At 46.7% G+C, this 20,179-nt stretch overlaps 10 protein-coding genes across 10 annotated transcripts; 3 read left to right on the forward strand and 7 right to left on the reverse strand.

Moving 5' to 3' along the window:
* Positions 1-377: 377 nt before the first annotated feature.
* Positions 378-1,275, reverse strand: B0J16DRAFT_387981 (uncharacterized protein; the record flags this gene model as incomplete). Its single annotated transcript, XM_046131712.1, has 4 exons — positions 378-939; positions 996-1,033; positions 1,088-1,134; positions 1,197-1,275. 4 exons carry the CDS (start codon positions 1,273-1,275, stop codon positions 378-380), a joined length of 726 nt encoding a protein of 241 aa, XP_045978495.1.
* A 358-nt stretch (positions 1,276-1,633) lies between these two features.
* B0J16DRAFT_375076 (oxidoreductase) lies at positions 1,634-2,954 on the forward strand (the record flags this gene model as incomplete). Its single annotated transcript, XM_046130661.1, has 3 exons — positions 1,634-2,397; positions 2,450-2,732; positions 2,789-2,954. Coding segments are annotated over exons 1-3 (927 nt in total), but the record flags the coding sequence as incomplete, so codon positions are not given.
* A 200-nt stretch (positions 2,955-3,154) lies between these two features.
* B0J16DRAFT_309611 (tryptophan synthase beta subunit-like PLP-dependent enzyme) lies at positions 3,155-4,643 on the reverse strand. The gene is made up of 2 exons (XM_046124917.1): positions 3,981-4,643; positions 3,155-3,926 (listed from the first exon to the last, which is right to left on the reverse strand). Exons 1-2 carry the CDS (start codon positions 4,315-4,317, stop codon positions 3,160-3,162), a joined length of 1,104 nt encoding a protein of 367 aa, XP_045978497.1. The 5' UTR covers positions 4,318-4,643; the 3' UTR covers positions 3,155-3,159.
* A 128-nt stretch (positions 4,644-4,771) lies between these two features.
* B0J16DRAFT_180340 (uncharacterized protein) lies at positions 4,772-6,385 on the forward strand. The gene is made up of 4 exons (XM_046122587.1): positions 4,772-5,015; positions 5,069-5,396; positions 5,448-5,621; positions 5,685-6,385. The coding sequence occupies exons 1-4, from the start codon at positions 4,860-4,862 to the stop codon at positions 6,323-6,325; spliced, it is 1,299 nt and encodes a 432-aa protein (XP_045978498.1). The 5' UTR covers positions 4,772-4,859; the 3' UTR covers positions 6,326-6,385.
* B0J16DRAFT_180337 (uncharacterized protein) lies at positions 6,385-7,156 on the reverse strand. Its single transcript, XM_046122586.1, has 2 exons — positions 7,076-7,156; positions 6,385-7,022 (listed from the first exon to the last, which is right to left on the reverse strand). Exon 2 carries the CDS (start codon positions 6,997-6,999, stop codon positions 6,445-6,447), a length of 555 nt encoding a protein of 184 aa, XP_045978499.1. The 5' UTR covers positions 7,000-7,022; positions 7,076-7,156; the 3' UTR covers positions 6,385-6,444.
* An 883-nt stretch (positions 7,157-8,039) lies between these two features.
* On the forward strand, positions 8,040-9,292 carry B0J16DRAFT_348249 (kinase-like domain-containing protein). The gene has a single exon (XM_046128701.1). It carries the CDS (start codon positions 8,109-8,111, stop codon positions 9,189-9,191), a length of 1,083 nt encoding a protein of 360 aa, XP_045978500.1. The 5' UTR covers positions 8,040-8,108; the 3' UTR covers positions 9,192-9,292.
* A 1,283-nt stretch (positions 9,293-10,575) lies between these two features.
* Positions 10,576-10,963, reverse strand: B0J16DRAFT_387987 (uncharacterized protein; the record flags this gene model as incomplete). Its single annotated transcript, XM_046131713.1, has 2 exons — positions 10,576-10,648; positions 10,704-10,963. 2 exons carry the CDS (start codon positions 10,961-10,963, stop codon positions 10,576-10,578), a joined length of 333 nt encoding a protein of 110 aa, XP_045978501.1.
* A 2,264-nt stretch (positions 10,964-13,227) lies between these two features.
* B0J16DRAFT_417726 (uncharacterized protein) lies at positions 13,228-14,440 on the reverse strand (the record flags this gene model as incomplete). The annotated part of the gene is made up of 2 exons (XM_046133694.1): positions 13,228-13,985; positions 14,038-14,440. 2 exons carry the CDS (start codon positions 14,438-14,440, stop codon positions 13,228-13,230), a joined length of 1,161 nt encoding a protein of 386 aa, XP_045978502.1.
* Positions 14,441-14,920: 480 nt separating this feature from the next.
* On the reverse strand, positions 14,921-16,710 carry B0J16DRAFT_323630 (uncharacterized protein; the record flags this gene model as incomplete). The annotated part of the gene is made up of 7 exons (XM_046125780.1): positions 14,921-15,523; positions 15,582-15,654; positions 15,712-15,865; positions 15,919-15,950; positions 16,001-16,006; positions 16,064-16,550; positions 16,614-16,710. The coding sequence occupies 7 exons, from the start codon at positions 16,708-16,710 to the stop codon at positions 14,921-14,923; spliced, it is 1,452 nt and encodes a 483-aa protein (XP_045978503.1).
* Positions 16,711-17,162: 452 nt separating this feature from the next.
* B0J16DRAFT_323631 (uncharacterized protein) lies at positions 17,163-17,537 on the reverse strand (the record flags this gene model as incomplete). The annotated part of the gene is made up of 1 exon (XM_046125781.1): positions 17,163-17,537. One exon carries the CDS (start codon positions 17,535-17,537, stop codon positions 17,163-17,165), a length of 375 nt encoding a protein of 124 aa, XP_045978504.1.
* Between the last annotated feature and the right edge of the window lie 2,642 nt (positions 17,538-20,179).

A 20,179-nucleotide genomic window follows, 5' to 3' on the forward strand; every position in this document is an offset into this window, starting at 1 on the left:
ATGATTCCCACCTTTATGGTTCACATATATCCAGGGCTTCACCGTGCCAGCATGGCTGGGTCCCGATTGCACCAATGCACAAGTGACACAGCCAAGTACATGCATGTGTTGGTGGGTTGAGACAAGTTTTATACACTTGGCGTGGAGAAAACGTTGCCACTACAGGAGATCTGGGGATCATAACCCACTCAGATTGTCACCAAGAATGAAAAAGTAAGTTCAATAACGGTTAAATGTCCTGCATGCTCTTAATGGCTAGAGTCTGATCCCAGCCAGCTGATGCATCCTCCGGAAGAAACCGCCTTCTGGGCATTTTCTTTTTTGCAAGCTGCATGAATGCAAGACAAGAAGATCTCACCCAGCTCGTCGATCGCTCATCAATCGTTGCGCTGGGTCCAGGCGCTGAGTCTCTCCAGAAATCTGGTATGAACATCGGCGTCTCCAGTCTTCTCCAGTACTTCCTGGAATTCTTTGTCGCCCAAGCACTGGAAAAAGAGCAATATGCCACCCCAGATAAAATCCGTGTAACTAACAGCATCGCCTAAAAAATAGGGCCCAGAACTATTTTCCTTGAGCAATTCTGTGATCTCACGGGCGAAAGGCTCTGCCCTGTCCAGCGCACCGGGGGAGTTCTTCTCTCCGTATTCGAACAGCGGCATACCAACGTCTTCCTGTCGCGTGGCGAGGAAAAAGTCAATGCTCTTCTCGCCAAGAATATTCTTGGCCACTCCAGGGACGTATATGGGCACCATCTGCGTCATGAACTTGACCATCGATGCCCTCAGACGCGACTGCATTGGGTCATTGAGATGGACGCTGGGGTCGGGGTATTTGGCCTCAATGAAGTCGACGATTTTGTATGAGTCCATTACGTAGGTGCCGTCGGGCATCTGGATGGCTGGGAGCGTGAACTCGGGGTCTTGGTCATTGGGTGAGACACTAGAAACGCGTTGGTTATCACAGTATTTATCTTGATTGAGCTGGACTTGGCTTACTGTCCGCTTAATCGCTCCTTGATCTGAGGATACTCTAGCTACATCAATTAATTAATACATATTGACAACTCTTTTCTTTTTGGCCGACTTACCCATTCAGTCTTGTAATCCAGACCTTTAAAGTTGAGAAGCAAACGCGCTGAGACGCGTCAGTATCCACATTCCAACCCTGAAGCGATTGGCTGAAAGAGGTAAACTAACTTCTCCAGATATTCATCGACCAACAAACCTGGGGCGTTTTGCTGGGGATGTCGAATAAGGTTATTGTGTCAGAAGACATAGTTTTATCGGGCCTTTTTTCGTATTGTGTTTAATGAATCTGGATCAAGTGATTCAGTCTTGGCGGGACAACTGCGACTGTAACTGCAGAAGGAGGATATAAATAGTAACTTGCTGGTATGACCTGATTAATCAGCAGCCTGAATGCAAGCCAATCATTTCGAGGAATTCTATCTTTCCCCTCACTGTATCGATAAGACGTGAATCCTTCAACGTCTAAAACGGCAGGTGCTGGAAGTTGAGGCTCCACATGTCAGTCTGCTAACAACAGTACCGTATCAACAGTAAATTGAATCGGGCAGTCTGTTCATATCAGTCAATTGCACTATCGCCGTTAGAAAGATCTAATAGGACTCTATATAATATCTCATGTATTGGAGCATAAAGGTGTCGACTATCGATAGATCAACAAGATGTGGATACTGTACAGCCAATCAAAGAGACTACATTCCGGAAGAGTGGTGGTCGAGAGCCAATAGAACTCAGGTCCGAGTCTTCGGAAGAGCCAGGTAATATGGCAGTTATTTGGAGCAGAGATATACAGTTCCTTCGTAGATATATCATGTCACCCCGCATCTTAAATATCTCGAGTAACTACATCCTCTCCTCTCAGTAACCCCGCATCACTCTTCACCATTCATCACCATGTCGGTCTCTAAACCCGAGCGAATTATCAATGTTGGCATCATCGGCTGCGGCGAGATATCTCAAGTCGTCCATATCCCAACACTGTCTTTTATGAGCGACTGGTTTCGTGTCACTTATCTGTGTGATATCTCAGCCGATGCCCTACAACACTGCGCCTCGAAAGTCAGCAATGCCGTGGAAACGACGCAGGATGCTGCCGAACTTTGCTCGTCACCTCAAGTTGATGCTGTGATCATAGCCAACGCAAATGAATATCATGTTGCTCACGCCATAATTGCTCTTCAGAACGATAAGCATGTTCTTGTTGAGAAACCTCTGGCGCTCACTATGCGAGATGCGCTGGCTGTCGAAGCTGCAGAGAAGGCGAGTCGCGGAATGCTTATGGTTGGATATATGAGACGTTTTGCTGCGCCATTTGAGGATGCAGTGCGTGAGATTGGGGGCATGGACAAGATACTCTACGCCCGCGTGCGAGGTTAGTATATTCAAGTACTGGAAAGAGTAAAAATATTAATGAAGAGTATTAGACATCATCGGTCCTAATTCATACTTCGTTGATCAATCGGGGACGTACCCCAAGAAGTTTACAGACTTTTTTAATGCAGACATTCGAGACAAAGATGCGAGAACTGAAGATATGATGAAAACAGCTCTACAGGATGAATGCGGCGGTGTTCCTGTGACTCCAGAGACAGCTCGTATGTGGCGCCTCTTTGGTGGCCTTGGGTCTCATGACTTGTCCTTGATGAGAGAGGTCCTTGGGATGCCTCAGGGAGTCGTTGGAACCGCGTTGGGCTTTCCATTCTGGAAGTAAGTGCCGCTAGTCCTACCTGCAGAGTTAAGGATGATGAACTGACCGTGGCTAGTATTCTTTTCAAGTACGAGAATTTCACAGTCTCATATGAGTCTGGGTTGGATAACGTCCCGCGATTCGACGCCCACTTGGAGGTTTATAGCGCGAATAAGACTGTCAGACTACAGTACGACACCCCGTATGTAAAAGGTCTTCCCGTTACAATGCATATAATAGAGAATGCCGATGGGGTCTATAAAGAGACAACAATCCGAAAGTCGTTTGAGGATCCCTATACTTTAGAGATGAAGGCGTTTTGGGAGATGGCTGCGGAAGGCAAGAGGGCCAAGACGACGGTGCAAGATGCCATGAAGGATCTGGAGCTTTATGTCATGGCAATGCGCTACGAGCACAATATTGAATGAGTCGAATATTCTCTCGTATTTATACATAGTCTTTCTCCTGCTCAGAAAAGAGCTTCGTAATTCCAGCCGTCGTGGTGTTGCCTCCACTCAATACAATGCCTAAGTTCCAAACGCCACCCTTCGCTTCTTTCTCAACCATAGATCGGAACTCTTCGTTGAATAACACAACAGCAAGCGGCACAGCAGCGCTGGGCTCCACAAAGAGCTTCATTCTCTCAAGAATCAACTTCATAGCCGCCTTGATCTCTTCCTCCGACACGCTGTACATACCATGGACAAGCTTCCGTTCGTAGAGAATTCCCCAAGGATGAACACCGAGATAAGAGCGTAGCCCATCCGCGATAGACATGCTGTCTACGTAAGTTATTCTCTCTCCCTTTTCCATTCCACGCTTGGCATCATCTGCGCCTTGGAATGAAGGTTCGGCTCCGAAGACCTTGATCCCTGTGTTTTCGCAGCTGAGTGCTACTCCTGATAACATGCCACCGCCACTGCAAGGTGTGATGATGCCATCTAGGCCTTTGACCTGTTCTTGCAACTCGAGACCCATTGTGCCTTGTCCGAGGATGATATCTGGGTGATCATACGGGGGCACAAGTCGCGCACCTGTTTCAGCCACGACCTTTTCCGCAACGGCAAGACGATCTGTTAAAGTACTGAAGATGACATTTGCGCCATAGCCTTTGGTAGCAGCGACCTTACTGAGAATCGTGATTGAAGGCATCACAACATGAGCAGGCATGCCATTTTCTCGAGCTGCCAGAGCAAGTGCCTGTGCATGGTTGCCTAACATCGATAGAGTCAGCCGTCACACTTTGCACCAAAGAGCAAGAGACGAACCTGAGCTGTGTGTAGCAACACCCTTCTCTTTGCCACCGCTTTCTGCCCACCCGGGCTCTAATTTGAGTCTCTCGATGGCGTGGAAAGCCCCTCGTGCTTTGAAGGCGCCTGCACGCTGGAAGTTCTCACACTTGAAGTGCAGTTTGAACTGAGGGTTAGCTGGCTGAGAAGGGGCATCTTGACCATCAAACAAGGCAGTATCTCTCGGGGTTGAGGCTAATTTGTCGATAAAGCTGCTTGTCACCACTGGAGTCCGATGGATATGAGACTCGATCAGACGGTGTGCCTCGACAACGGAGTCCCGTGTCAGAGGAGGACAGTTTAAGATATTCGCCATGATTTAAACTTCAGACTCAAGAACTAGTGAAAGGGGATTAGCAGAGGGAAATGAGAGAATTAAACACACTGCCTAGATTATTTGTATTAAATCTCAATCTTGTTAAACATGAGTCACGGGATAAATCTTATGCCAAGCTCATGGATTATAATCCTTATCACTCCGAAGGCGGAAGCTGACTTTGATCTGCTATTCCCTAAGAAGAAGGTATATGACATGCATGGTGCAGTAAATATACCGAATCAACAGTCTTCTTGTCAGAGTAAGTCCGCGCAAAATGTATAATTAACATTTGCGAACACGAGATTCTACTGAATCAGCACGATAATAAATCCACAAAATGATTGGCCGTGCAATGAGGGGTTGTTTGCTAGTTATGTATGACAAGCTGGTTGACACGCTGTTCGGCGGACCCCGCCTTTTCTCTCACCGTATGCTATCTATTATCTTATCTACAAAACCCCCGAAGGTAACTTCATTCATTACAACATCTTACACAAACAACATTCAATCAAATATTTCAATTTATCTTGACCGTCACAATGGCAAACGATAGGGACTATCTGCTTTCTCTGCAAGCTGTTCGTGACCATGCCTCCAAGGTCTTTCAGGCAGCGAAGCGGGGGAACTTGAAGCATTTCGACTACGACGAGAGCCGCATGGGCCAAGTTGCTGATTACGTATCCAAAGTCATCGACGTAAGTAAAAACCACCACCATGCGAACACCCTGTAACTGATGATGGTTTCTAGCGCGACTTTGGTCCCGACAAATACGACACGATTCCTCCTCATGGCCGATGGCAGCATTTCGAAGTTGGAGGCGTTCCCCGTGTTGACTCTCTGATCAAAGAGTGGTCCAGTGAAGCCGAAGTCGACAAGACTGAGACTACTCGACGCCTGGTGGATTTATTCTTTGTTTCGGTTCTTTTGGATGCTGGCGCGGGTGATGTTTGGCGTTTCAAAGAGCCTGGCTCTGGTCAGGAAGTTGTCCGAAGTGAGGGTATCGCCGTGGCCTCGCTGCACATGTTCAAGGCTGGCGCTTTCAGCTCTGACAGTTCATTGAAGAACAGAGTTGACGGTATGTTTAACTCCACTGACTGCAACTACTGATGCTAATATTGCGGTGTAGGAAAGGGACTGGTTCAACTAAAAGAGCCAGACTTCAACACGCATTTCCAAGTATCCGCTGAAAACCCCATGGTCGGCGTTCCATCACGAGTCCAGCTTCTCCAAGCAGTCGGATCATCGCTGCTCAAACACCCAGAAATGTTCGGAGATTCAGGACGTCCTGGCAATCTGGTTGGTCAGTTTACCTATCATGTCCGTCGCCTGCATTGAAGATCACATGCTCACCGCTAGTCTACAGATTACCTCGTGACCAAAGCCTCTGGCTCCAAGACCTTAAACTATGAGCAACTTTGGTCTTGTTTACAAACCCTCTTGATCCCATCTTGGCCAGGCAACAGAACGGTCTTCAATGGCCAGCCGATCGGCGATGCATGGCCTCTTGAAGTTCTCGCCGACATTGCGGATGAGCAGGGCGATAAGCAAGAGAGAAGCAGAATTCAGCCTTTCCATAAGCTTACGCAGTGGCTCGCTTATTCCTTGTCGGTGATTTTCGAACGACAGATGGGTTACACTTGGGAGAAGATGGAACTCGGAACTGGGTTACCCGAGTACCGCAACGGCGGTGTCTTTGTCGACCTTGGAGTCCTCAAGCTCAAGCCAGATGATCTTCAAGCTGGAAAGGTTAGCTCCGGCCAAGAGCTTCCACAGTTTGATGCTTCCTCGGACGTCGTTGTTGAGTGGCGAGCTATGACCGTCGCTCTGTTGGACGAGTTACATCAGATACTGCAGAGCAGGTACAAGCCTCGTGGAGTAGAATTGAGTCTGCTCCAGATGCTTGAGGCTGGAAGTTGGAAGTCTGGACGTGAGCTGGCTGCTGAGCATAGGCCTGATACCAAGTGCAGTCCCATTCTGGTCATCAGTGATGGCACTCTGTATTAAACGATAGAATGGGTTCTCACTTCTAGCATCCCACACCCATCAGAATAGATAATCTAGGTTCTATTTCACTCTATTTCTATCACGCCCCCTTCCATATCATTTACGTTACTTTCCCATGTTTAGTTATAACTAGTACCTGGCTTGCCATAACTCGGATGACCTCTTCCTTTACGCTCCATAACAGCAAGTCCTTCACCTTTCTTACTCTCCACCACCTTCATACCCATCAGCTTCTCGTAGAAAGGCACAGATAGTTCCCAATCTCCTGTCAATAACATCATTTTTCGCAGATCGGGCATGCTGTCCAAAACCTCATGGACACATCGAATTAACCAGCTTCCCAATCCCTTCCCTTGAAGGGCTGGATCAATCCACACATCCGTGAGGTACGCGAATGTGACGAAGTCCGTAACACATCTAGCGATACCAACGAGCTTATTTTCTGATGACTTGTCGGCGTTTTCAGTCTGTTCGTATACGCCGAAGGAAAGCGAGTTATCCAGGGCTTCCCGGAAGGCCTCTGGCGTTAAAGCTCTTGCCCAGTAAAATTCGGCTGAGTCGAAGATTTCTGTGAGTCGTGGTATGGGGAATAGGTTTGAATCGGTAGATATGAAGAAGGAGTCTTTTGTCCAGGACAGTGACTTGCACTTCGATTTGATGGATGTAGCTGCCATCGCGATGGTATGATGCAGTAACCCTGAAGTTTGTGAGTTCTAACAGGGTAGAAGGCAAACAGATATTTACGCGCACTTCAGTATGAAGAGATATTTATAAATATACAGCTGCTGTGACTCATCCATCTCTGAATGACGCCCTTCTTTTGACGATTCGGAAAGCGGGTACCGAATCAATTCATGAAATTGGGTATGAGTGCAGCTTCTCTGCAGTTATGATTGGCTAGTCTCTCTGTCGTCAGTACCTCATCTATTTCCGTCTTATAAGCTGGCCAGCTGACCAATAGAAGGGTGTAAATCGCTAACTCGGTACTGTATCTACAGTTCATACCCAATTCCATGAGTTTCTACGGTAGATTATCGCTGGTCTGTTCGGTGCCGGAGCCGAAGTGGTCGGAGAAAAGTCCCGAACTTGGACGCGACGGGAATGGGCCGAGAATATCCGTACCTGGCGTCAGGGTAGCGTCCCGCGGGATCATGTTTGCAGTATTAGCTCAGACAGTTTGCGCTAGCTAAGAGCAGCGACTCCGCTACTTTATTTTGGCACCGTATTCCTCAGACCGGCAACTACACAAATCGTATTGCCCAACTCAGTTCTTCACTGAATATGTATATAATCGGGTTGATCGATGGCTGAGCAAGTGTTACAGAAACCGCCAAGCCTTCATTGATAGGTCCATTTCTGCTGTGTACAAGGAATGTGGTCTCAAATATATGGTTTATTTTTACGAGGGACCATTTGACAGGGCCCGCGGGTACCCAGAGTGATTGGAACTTTTATTTCCGAAAAGTCACATCGCATATCGTAATATACATACTGCATCAGCAACAGATGACAAATTGAACTACCAGGGTGCCGGATTTAACTTCAAGCACGCCTATGATCCATGCAAGCACTTTAGAGTTCAGGTCTAGTAGTATACCCTGCAGAGAAGAGCAAGGAATGGGTTCCTACAACCAGGGTCCAAGTAAGATACTGCGCTGAGTAGATATATAAATACGATTACCTTCGTTTCTTATCCTACTCGTTACGCAAATCCCGTCATTCACACTGTTCGATAAATATCATTAACAGTGGTCCGCGCTACTTCATCAGCTTACCAACTACGATGGACAACCCAGCCCCGGAAGTCAAAGGCGTCATGCAATCAATCGACCCTCTACCCATCAAAGCAAAGGATCTCACCGCCCCATGGTTTACCACGATTCTTGAGAGACAGGTCAAGGAGGCCACTATCATTGAGACTATTCACGGAACAGCGTCCAAGGTCTTTGTCAAGTTGACTTTCAACGACGATACTACTAAGAAAGTGTGCGTCAAAGGCGGGCTGAACCCAGCCGTTAAGTCGGCTTTGCACTTCATGTTGGCCGTCTATAGACTTGAAGCCGAATTCTATTACAACATTGCACCTACGCTAAACATGGCTCTGCCACGCGCAATATACGCTGGTACCGACACTGTCCGTGGACAAGGACTTGTAGTCTTTGAAGACCTGAAAGCACAAGGGTATTCATTTGGAAATCCTTTAGAGCCATGGCCAGTCAGCCGAGTCGAGGCGGGTGTCAAGCAATTAGCGACGCTTCATGCCGGTACTTGGGGTAACAGAGGCGAGGATCTTCCATCTCTGGCCAAGGCATTTTCCTTGAAAGATGCTGTTACGAGTTTATTGAGTCCAGAGGAATGGGATAAACGCTTTGATCCAGACACCAGACCACCCGTGCCGGTGCATCTGGAGGATCAGGAGCGCATCATGGCAGCATTCGAGACCCTTTGGCGCTCAGAGACCAGGATGAATTGCCTCATTCATGGCTATGCGCATATCGGTAACACGTTTATCTCGCCAACCGGAGAACCTGGATTTCTTGACTGGCAAGTTATCCATCCTGGATCAGCTATGACCGACGTGGCCTACTTTATCATCGGCTCATTATCCATCGATGATCGACGACTTCATGAGAAGGAGCTTCTACTATCTTACCTGGAGGCTTTGCATGGTGAAGGAGGACCCGAGATGCTGTTGGAAGATGTCTGGGGCGAATATCGAAGACAGGCGTTCCATGGCTTTGCGTGGGCTGTGGTTGGGCCGATGATGCCAAGTCGTGAGATAATTGATGCCATGACGGAAAGACACTGCGCAGCGATTGTGGACCACAAAAGCATCGAGTTGTTGGAGGGTTTAATTGAAGCATAGTCAACCTACTAAGATACTACTAAGATACTATAAGAGATCCTATCGAGGAGATTTACAAAAGCGTAGTTGAAAAATATCACCTTTAATCAGATTGATCTGCGAAGATGCTTTGTGCTATGATATTGCCCGTTCATATGTATGTGGAGATTACAGTGTTGCAACGAGAAAGCCTATTGGTATGATTGGCAGTTGCATCAGCGTCGTGGCTGCCTATGAGCGCCATAGGGGAAGCATTGCTGGGTCTATTAGCCAAAGAGAGTCGTCCCGTCCATCTGCTTACGTGGGATTCTGTTGGGCGTCAGGCCTTTCAACTCGGCGGAGATTACGCGGACAGTTGCGTCTTGAAATAACGTCGCTTAAAGGCGCTAAATTGGGCGTAGAAGAGAAGCCCGCAATTTAAACTTCATTAGTACACGCAAGGCCAGATGGAGGATTGGAAACCAATTGGGTGCTAAAATGGGATAATCCCTGCGTCGGACTGTTACAATATACCGAGAAGAGATAAAGCCAACACGGCTGAGAAATAGCTGATGGTGTCTTCACGACCTTTATCGCGTAGATCCTTGCTCTCTTCCCCCCATCGACAAGGTATCGTTTCATGGCTGAACTCAAATTTACCAGTGGATAAATTCTCTGGTGCTGAGGAAATAGCGCCGGGCTGTTCATGGACCGTGCTGAGATAGCCCTGCGGGGCTTGACGGGATAAAAGCGGGATAGCCATATTAGAAAGTCCTACTCTCGATTAAGGTTCCCGTATCCCAGGTTATCCCCTTCGTTGAGTTTTCGTTTAATCCACATTACGGGGTATCCCGTCGGGCAATCGGAGTGGTTCATAATACCGTTGCAATTACCGTCGGGAATACCATTGGGTTTCTTTATTGGCGTACTGCTCGGTATGTTCTTAAGCAACAGCAGCAATAAGATCATACCGGCCAGATGTAAGATCCGCCGTATTACGATTGTAACCCTCTAACTCCATCTTATTTATTGTGCCTACCAAGACTACGGCGACATCAAGAGGTTCTGCAGCGTCCGCAGCGTAGACCTGTTGTTCTTTACGGAATCGTACAATGTCTTCAAAATAGCTGAAGAGGATGGTAAGACAAAGCCTATAGTTGACCGCGAGTGATCGAGGTTCAAATCAAGGGTAGGTATGTTCAGTGCTAACTCGGCAATGACTGCGGTTTAAGGAGCTGTACTTGAGTTCATGTGAAGTATGTATTTAGATAATAGTGATAGGTAAGGACTGTATCTGACTAACTAATACTGAGAAACAAGATGTGATAAAATCCAGAAGTGGTCAAGAGATTCCGATTCGTCGATTCCTCAGAGACTAAAGACAATTGCAAGATCTGACCAATAGCCACCGTAAACTGAGCTGCTTTTACTGGGCAGGCCAGCAACCGCGCCACTCACCAGTGACATCTTGAATGGCGTTGTTAACCTGCCAAGCAAGTCTAGGATAACAGAACAATCAGTAAAACTTGTCTATGAATAACTTAGGTTACTTACCCAGCTGTAGTGCTGACGTCAACCTGCCACCAGCCGTCTTCAACCTTCCAAGCTTGCCAATTCTGCGCTACTAAACCCTTTCCTCGAATAGCACGCAAGAAGCACCGGCCGGACTCATGTTCGCAGTAGCCCTTAAATTTGAAAGAAAGACGTCTAAGGCCTCCCTCCCATCCGGAGCCGTTGCACTTCCAGTCATCTGCCATAGCGACAGGAGCAGAAGCAGCTATGATAGCTGTGATGGTTGCAAGGGAGAATTTCATGTTGAGATCTGTCGTTTTTAGAACTTGAAGTAACTGAGGATAGAAATATTGTTGTTACTGATTGAAAAAGGATTATTGTGTCTTTGGTCTGCCTTCTTATAGCTTTTACTTCACTAATTGCACCTTCATGTTTATCCAGTCAAAAAAGCTATTCATGAATAATACACTGGTACCTTCTGTACACTTCGGTATACAAGTTAGCTATCTGACCCTGATTGTGGCGTTTCAACACAGTTATGACCACATTTATTCTAGCATAAGCTTAAAGAAAGAACCAATCGGGACGCAAGCGGACCCTGGCAACCTTGGCCTGTCAGACGTAAAATCCACGTACACAGTCGATCAATTCAAATTATCTACAGATTTGGATTGATATTACTGTATTTCCATCAGCCTGAATGAAAACAAGTAACGGATCGGGACGCAAGTGGACCCTGACAGGCTTGGCCTGTCAGACGGAAGAGCCACGTATACAGTCGATCAATGGAAAGTTATCTACGAGTAAAGAGTTAGTTAAGCTACAAAATCATGGAGGTATTCGGAGGCTCCATCCTAGTTAAGTACTTCGGTCAACACGACTCCTCAAGTGTTTTCCTTTGACTTCTCGTTGGTTTACATACTCTTGGCTGTCGGGCTATGCTGCTACCACAACTGGCCATTAAGATGCCGTCAGCTGGGATGAGGCTACTCACGTCAGAATCAATATATGTCCTGATCTGTATATAAATAATGGTGATCCTCAAATATTAATATAGGGCACCCCGTTTTACCTATGGACCAAAGATCCTTTCATTACATAAGTCTAAGGGTATATGTAGACCTACAAGCGTGGAGGTCTGTTGAAGTCCAAGGATATATCAGGTTGGTCAAAAGTGTCTTTAGACTCTCATAATACGTATTGCACATTAGGACATAATTTAGGACAGCTAACACTGAAGTACATTGCCTCGATCAATGATTGTGGGTTCTTACTCCGCCGGCCAAGGCTGAATTGTAGATCCTTTTTGCTTTGCGTTATTTACTTGACTCCTCAATATAGTCGCCATCTCGTGCGCTATTATCACTCTCCTACGCTGACAATGGCGTCGACTCACCCATCCACCCTACATGCTCGGACGTTCGAAGCCCAAGACGGAAGGGGGCAAAGCATCTCGGATGCGCACATTCACCATCCTCTGTTGACGGCGAATGACCCGAACCCTTTATCAAGCCGCTACCTCTCCCTGGTCTGCAACATCTCCTCGGGGTTCGATTCGCCAGATAATCCGTTCCGGACCTTGGTTGCAGAACTCATGTTTAGTTATCCACAGGTATTCCACAGCGTGAACGCAGTGTCTGCAGGTGACTTATATCAACGAGATAAAAAAGGGACGTCTGTGTAGTTCATACACCGTTCAGAAGCAATATCTTTTCTGGCTTCAAAAATTTAAAAGCTGACCCAGCAAAAGCTTGCAGAAGAAGGTTCAAATGCAATATCTGCTGCTATTTCACTAGCCAGTTTCCTTTTAGGACTGAGCTTTGTGAGTATTGAGCTACATTCTGTTTTCTTTACAATGTCTAACATATAAGAGACGTGTAACCAGGCTTCATCGTTTGAGCCAACATATATACAAGGCGCTCGCAGTATGTTGCAATATTGGATATTGACTGCAAAATTAAAAGCTCTGCGGCCACCGTCTAACAAGTCCATTCCCTTCTCATCTCAACACACCAATTTCTTCGCCGGCATTATAGCGTACTTAGAGTCTACCACAACCTTTCATATGGACCAAGAACTATCAACAACTGACTACCTTCTTCCACTTTCTGACTGCGTCAAGTCTAGAGGCGGACATCCGAACCTGTTGTCGGGTATCGTGCCCACTCTGTTCACATACATGGCTAAAACAGCCTGCATCGTCCGTAAACATTACATCAAACGATCGGCGTCGACTGATTATGAGCAATCGCCTAGTTCCGTGCTTCTCAAGAGTGCGCGGCAAGTGCAGCAGAAGGTCCTCAGTTACAAGATGCCACCAAGTAACGCATCTAGCGAAACATACGACAATCTGACCTTGCCCAAGAAAAAGAATCTCTTCCTACGCGAGATTGGCGTCAAGGTCATCTACACTGAGTAAGAGCCTTTTTCATCATGGCATTTTTGCATGGAATTTGGGAGTTAGTAGCCGGCCGGCATGATACCAACTTGGAACAGTCTCTCGGGTTTGATGGACTTTGGAATTGAAAGTGAATGGACTAGATGAATAGATGTCTTGATGATCAAATCATGTCTCACTACAATCCTCGAATTGCTCTTCGTCATCAGAGTCACTGTTGTCGTCAGAGAGAGGTTCATGCTCGATAGCATCGACGCTTTCCAGCACTGCACTATGGTCATCCGACGTTACTCTGAAGTCTCCCATAAGATGTAGAACCCTTTCCAGCCTTTCTCCTGCCAGGTCACCATACCTTTTGACCTGGTTTGTCATGCCGCGTAGAACCTCCTGTTCCTTCTGATCGAGTTCAGCGCGCTGCCTCGCTATTTCTTCCTGAGCCTTCTCCAGTTGCAGCTGGGTAGACTGCTTCTTCTGAATGAGCTCCATAAGCGTCGCATGTGTATCGAGTCGCAATTGAGAGATAGCTTGTGTGAATGTACCATCACCCAGCACGACGGCCAGGCGTTCTGCATCGGCGAGAAATTGCTCTAGTCCTGTTGAGTTGGTGCGTAGACGATGGACAGCGGCATGTCTGATTGCTGCAATTGATTGCAATAAGTTCTCCGTGGGTTCACTAATACCTTCCCAAACTACATCTTTCTCGCGTCCGACAAACTTTACCCATTCGCTCAGCTCTATCGATTCAGGGCAATCCCAACCTTGTCTCTGCATGACGCTTGGGAGGGCTCTTGAACAAAACTGATAACAAGCCAGTTCAAGGATCTTTTGTAGTTTTTCCATAAGCATATGTTCCGCGGGGAACGGCAGGTATACTGGAAGGACCAATGAGCTATCAACATCATTTTCTGCAATACTGCCATTAACCACTACCGATCGGGTCAGTCAATATATGCGGCCAGTGAGATTAATTAAGATTACCGTTCGGGACCATTGTGGCTTCTGAAGAGTCTGAGTTTTCCTGACTGTCATTCCAATGGGCTTTTGCGGTATCCTCGAGAGTAGCCTGTTCGGTTGTCGTCGCTTCCTTTTCCAACAGCGTCCCAGCCTCACTCTGGACCACGGAAGGCTCAGATACATCGGGAAAATGTTGAGTGGCGATCATGTTCGACTCGTACATTTCATTCGATAAAAGCCTCAATATTGACTGATGAACAGCCTTGCCGCCGTATTTAGTGATAAGCTTGAGTACCGACTTTCTGTTCCCTTGATGCGTGTCAAGGTATCGTGTCACAGCTTCAAGTTTCCTGGTTTTCGCTTTGTCGTGTACAAATATCTCCTTTGTCGCCTGATAGACAACCTCATCGAACTTGCCTGTATCCATGTAGGGTAGTCCGTAAGCTAGACTTAATATTGAAACATAAAAACAAGGTAAGACGGGAAAACGAAGGATGTAAGCAAGGTTTACTATTGTTCCTGTTGAAAGATAGGATTAGAAGAGGAAGACTGAAATCAGAACTTTAATCACGAGTGCTGTTTAAGGCAGGAAGCGGGGAAGTTGTATCGCTCTAATGGTCGGCCTCCCGCAGCCTTTGTGGCGCATATATTGTCTGTAAACTTCAGGGCCTACGCTTGGAGAAAAACTCAAAATAATGGCGCATGTATGACGGCTATCTCCACGGGAAGTTTATGTAATCAATAATCCCACTAAAAAGCCGTTAGTCTAGGGCAGATCATTTACTGCCTGGAGAATAATGCTTTAGTATATGTGTTGATGTTTTCTAGCTGTCTCTACCGCCCCTTTGTAACCTCCTGTCCCGGAGTGTCTTTTAATCTAGAACCAGCAATGCAAACAATATGCTCTTTAGAAACGTGAGATAGTGCCATATAAGGTAGTCGTTCCGCCAGTGACAGTTGACGCTCCGGTGAATACAGTGCGCGTAGAAAGGACTGTTTGCGAAGATGTGTAAACATCCCTAGTGACCGTTGTAGGTTGCGTGCGAGTGACGACAACGGTGTTGTAGCGAGTGTTTGGTATGGTCCTGGTGCTAGTGGTAGTAACTAAGTGGAAGTTGGTAGCCGTGACAAATTGTGTCTTGTACACATAAACAAGATGATCAAAGTTGGTAACGATGTAAGTCTTCACTTCCGTAGTTGTAGCAGTAAGACGATTTGTCTGACCTACTATCTGAGAGCTAGTGATCGTGGTGGTGATAGACCGGGTATAAGTGCCAGTCACCGTGGTCGTGAGGATGGTGCTTTGCTGGTTTGTGACGGTTGAAACCACGTTTTGGGTCTTGGTAATCGTGACAATCTTGGAGGATTTGGCTGTGATTTTTGTTGTCACGGCTACAGCGGACTTCGTAATCAGGCATGAGCAAGCACTGCTCACGGCACTCGGTGTCTTGTTAGGCAGATAACTAGGCACCGATCCAGCCTGCACCGCTCTCTTGCGGCGGTTGTTGGGCTTGGATGAAGTCAGTAAGGCGCTTATAGCCCTTCCAAGGTATATGTAATAAACTTACAGGATCAGCAGAATCACATTCGAGATCCCAGAATGTGATACCAGAAGATTTGTCTGCTACAACTGTATCCCCCCTACATAGAAAGTCAGCTAGAATGTCCAAATAATGACATTCACTAATGGGCACTCACGAATGAGAGACATAGCACGAGCATCTTGTACTGCTGATGCCGAAGTAACGCCAGTCGTTGCAAATCTCTTTGCACTCGCCGAAACTGAATGAGCCACCTCTTATGACAACAGGTGTCGATCCAGATGTGCCGACAACGCTGCAGTGAACCACAGCTAATAACCGAGTCAGTATGAGCTTATTAGCATAGCGGATACAGAGAACATACCGTCGGGTACATACACTACGGATGCCGATGCACTGCACACAGTTAGTAAGCAGTTGCCTTTTCAAAAGGTTTAAAGTCTTACGTGGTACTAGAAGAGTGAGTGTTAGTATATATCCTTACGATAAAAGTGATTGAAAGTGCTCACGTAGTATAGCGGGTTGTAAGAACAGTAGTTAATCCGCCAGTGTAAACAACGCTTGCTGGAACAAACGTTGTAGTCGGTGCATCAATTACTGTAGTGACAGTCGTAGCAGCCGCTTTAGTGGTAGTCTCAGTCACTTGCGACGTGATTGTTCCAACTCTCTGCAGAGTATATGTGTCTCTTGGGGTAGTCGTGCTGATGAATGTGCTTGTCGCTGTCTGATAATCAGTGATGAAGGCGGTACTGGTCTTTGTCACGACAGTCGACACTGTGCCTATCTTGGTGAATATGGTAACAGTTGATACGGTGGTCCTGACGGTATTGACCGCAGTCGTAGTGGTCTTGATATTCTTCGTTACGAAGAGGGTTTTGGTGCTGACTGGAGTCACAGTGGATGTGATGGTGCTTCGGATGTAGGTGGAACAAAAGGCAGATCCATTGGCTTTGTTCTTCTGGAATGCTTGGTTGTTCGGATCGTTGGCTTTGCAGACTAGAGAGCGCAGTAATGTTAGTTGAGAGGATTCAAAGGCACTGAATTGCAATTTTTACGTACCTGCTCTTGAGTCAAGAGAGTTGCCCTCAGCGATAGCGGGTAATGCGCTTGCCGCACTAATAAACAGCAGCGCCAGCGTCTTCTTCGATGAGACCATTTTCACTTAACAGACCTTTGTGGGATTTCAAGTGTCTTAGAAGATGATAGAACTACATGACGGGCAAGGTCTTGCGGTATATAAAGACTTCGCATCGTTACACATTTCTGTATTTCAGCTGTAAGTGAGCAAGCCCTCTTTAATAGTTCAATTGCCGTTCAAGTCTGGTTCTGTTCTGGACTTTTAAAATGGAGAGTTCCTCGCTTAGCAAGTCGCTAATCGTTGATGAATGGCCTGACACAACCAATAGTCCGTGAAGACAGGAATGGGGAGGCTTGAACTAGGTCAGATATGGTGGTTTTTTTTAGAGTTGAAATATCGTTTCGCTAAGTGCGTGCAGCTGGCAGATGCCCTAAAAGGCCTCGATTGCGCCACTTTACAGATTTTAATGGTCTTTGGTATCCTGGCGTTCACCGACTTCCTAGTCATATCCACTTATACCGCCAGTATGGCTATAGACTACCCAACGCTCTTATACGTGCTGCCCATGACTCAGGAACCAGATTGATGCTGGTCATGTCTGTAGAGGAAGTAGTGTTCGCGCCACCAGGTAGGCTGCCAGAAGTTGCACTCAGCTCCCGCCATTTCTCAATCTCAGCTGGCAAGAGTTCCCCAGGAAGTAATATGGGTAGCAAACTCCTACCGGCTGATGGGCACTTTGCTTCCAACCTCAATAGCGCGTCCATCGCCGTCATGTCACCCACAACCTCTTTGAAATCAAGATGGACTCCTAAAGCTCTCGGGTTCCTTCTCCAACCAACTACTACCACGTTCTGTAGCATACCCACTCCTCCAATAGCCAGTAGATAGCCTGTATTGTTGGTCATGGCGGCGGCGCAAATAAGATGAACTATACATAAAACTGTGACGAGTCCTAGTACAACTCGGGTAAGCGTAATATAAGGCTTGTATTATACTTGCGATCCAACAGCCAGGTTTTCCAAGTTCAGTCCCTTCCCATTGCCCAGTATCAAGATTGCATGCATGCTGCGATCCGTTTCCTTGGGTCAGGGTATATGAGTTATGCGAGTCTCGGCGGCAGGGCCATTTTTTTGAAGCCCAGGCTGGCAGACTTCCCGTCACTAGTGCTAAGAGTGTTCCAAAGACAGTGATGAGGATGATAGGTCAATCACTTTGGAGGACGAGGGGTATAGTGGCAATCAAAACTCGTTTACCAGCTACCAAGAGCCCACTCCAGTAGACCCAATCATGATCCGGAATTCCTGCCCTCTTGGTAATGCTGGGCTCGTGAGTCCGATGCAGAGACATGTGTGTGTGTTGGTAGTGGAACTTTCGCGCCAGGTTGGACCCTTTGCTGCATATAGAGCTTCTCGCTCGTTCAGCATCCTATTCAGCCCCTCTCTTATTAAGTCGTACATCCAGGCTTCGTAATCTCGTAGTATCCGGGCAATAACCCAGCTGACATTATTCCGTGTATAACCATTCTTTACAGTGACGACCAAGCACGCACCATAGGTGGCGGGTAGCATCAGTTTAGTGTCGCCCACGCAAGTCAACAGGCTGGTAGTGATGGTATAAGACAGCCTGATTGAATTTGCAAAGTCGATGACGCTGTAGCTCGGCTTCGATCACGGTAACGTGCTCTTCGGAGACTGTGAGACACATCCAAAACGATGTGGATACAACGCAAAGCATGTATGGAATGCCTACCTTGGTGTATGCCATGACTCCTTCGAAAGCCTTCAAGTTCTCGGGCAAAGACGATGTGTCGCAGCTTTCCTTCAGTCATGGCTCTTGCTAGGACTGGTGGAGAGCGCCACAGGCAAGAAAATCATTGCCTCATCTCACCAGACAACACGCCGATGGACCCACGTAGATTTATACTCGCAACCTCCATTTCTGCCTTCGGGTGAAATTATTCGACATTCGTTTGGAGACTGATTTAGCTCTCGAGAAATTCCAGACTATGAAGAATACCATTTGAGAAATTATTTACAGAAGAATTATACTAGATATTGCAATTTTAATTTTGCAAGCTATGTACCCTATAGCGACTGAGAAACTGTCTTGAATTAATAAAATACCACCTAGTAAGGTATTAACAGATAAAGCGGTCTATTACAACAGCATTTTCTCCAGATAGTTGAGGGTAGTAGTAGCTTTACTTTTGTGTAAACTGTTGTAAAGTAGCTGCTGTGTACTAATAAGCCTTTATTTATTTGTTAGAGAATTTAGCTGGTTTTTCTTATAGGAAGGGTAGGTCGGCATCTACCAAAGCGTAGCGCAGCTTGGCATCGTGTTAGCCGACGCTAAAATATTATTGTGGATCTCGGATAACGGCAGGTCTGCCAAGCGCTAAGTATCCTAGATGAGTTTTTCTTTCCCTATTTCTCTCTTCCTGTTTAGCAGATGTAGATTATCAGAGTGTCATAGTCTACAAGTCTACAGATTGAAAATGAAACACTACTAGATGTTATGCATTAAGAACTCTACTATAAAAATATATTGCAAACAATAAGGAGAGAAAAGACAAGACTTCTTGTTGGAAGAAGTAAAAAACCGGCTATCAGACTGGACGGGACTTACCACATAACCCCTTGCATATCCCCTTTGATGACAGTGATTTGGGAGTCGAAATCCTGTAAGTAATGTCATTATCGCAAGCTACTTTAGGACAAGGTTAAAAAGAAGGTCAGCAAACTCGGCGCCACCCGTCGGATCGGAGATTTTGCCAAGCCAGTACAACGGCGAACCGTTGTTAGTGCGTTCACATTCCCGGAGGGTGAAAGAATAATTTAGAGGTGGCCATCATGCAATTTAGGTAGTCAAACCAGCCTTGTTTTCTTCCCACCCCGTGTCGAATCATTCCACACGCAAAATTTTCGAACAGGGGAAGTGATCCTCCACGTGAGAATTAAATTGAGGCTCCGTAATAACTTGTTCTGGTCTGATTCCCCCCACATTGACGCATGGGAATTGATCCTTCGCGTGGGGCTACACTGGATCTCCGACTCCTTCGTCCTCGGAGTCACTTCTAGAGGCTCTGTATTCCTTCGGAGACATCACGATCAGGTATAGCTTCGTCGCTGGCGCTCGACTAGAGAAAATGGACTAAGGAAAGTCAGGTACAGGCCTTGGATTGGTCCGATTGCGTTGAACAATAAGAAACGAAAAACAGTTGCATCCTTCCAGAATATAAAAACAAGACAGTAGTTGCTCAATTAAAATGCACTTGCTGGCTGGTCTTTAACTCTTCTAACAACCCTAAGCAAAATGCAGGGTTTATTCCTTCATGGCCTTTTGGCCTCACTAGCCTCTGCTAGTATCACACATCAGAACCCAGTTGTGGACGGCCCCGATGTCTTGTCACGATGGCTTGACATGCGGTCGCCTGAAAACGACACGACGAGTAGCCTGACAAGCCGAAATCTCGTGTCTGCGTCTCCTGCACAGCTTTTTGGCAAGCGTGCGGATGAGCCCCCGGGTGAGGGTGCGCTGCTATGCCCTA

This window comes from Fusarium flagelliforme (genome assembly GCF_020744385.1).
Source record: "Fusarium flagelliforme strain FIESC 12 MPI-CAGE-AA-0113 chromosome Unknown B0J16scaffold_7, whole genome shotgun sequence".
NCBI classification, from domain to species: domain Eukaryota; kingdom Fungi; phylum Ascomycota; class Sordariomycetes; order Hypocreales; family Nectriaceae; genus Fusarium; species Fusarium flagelliforme.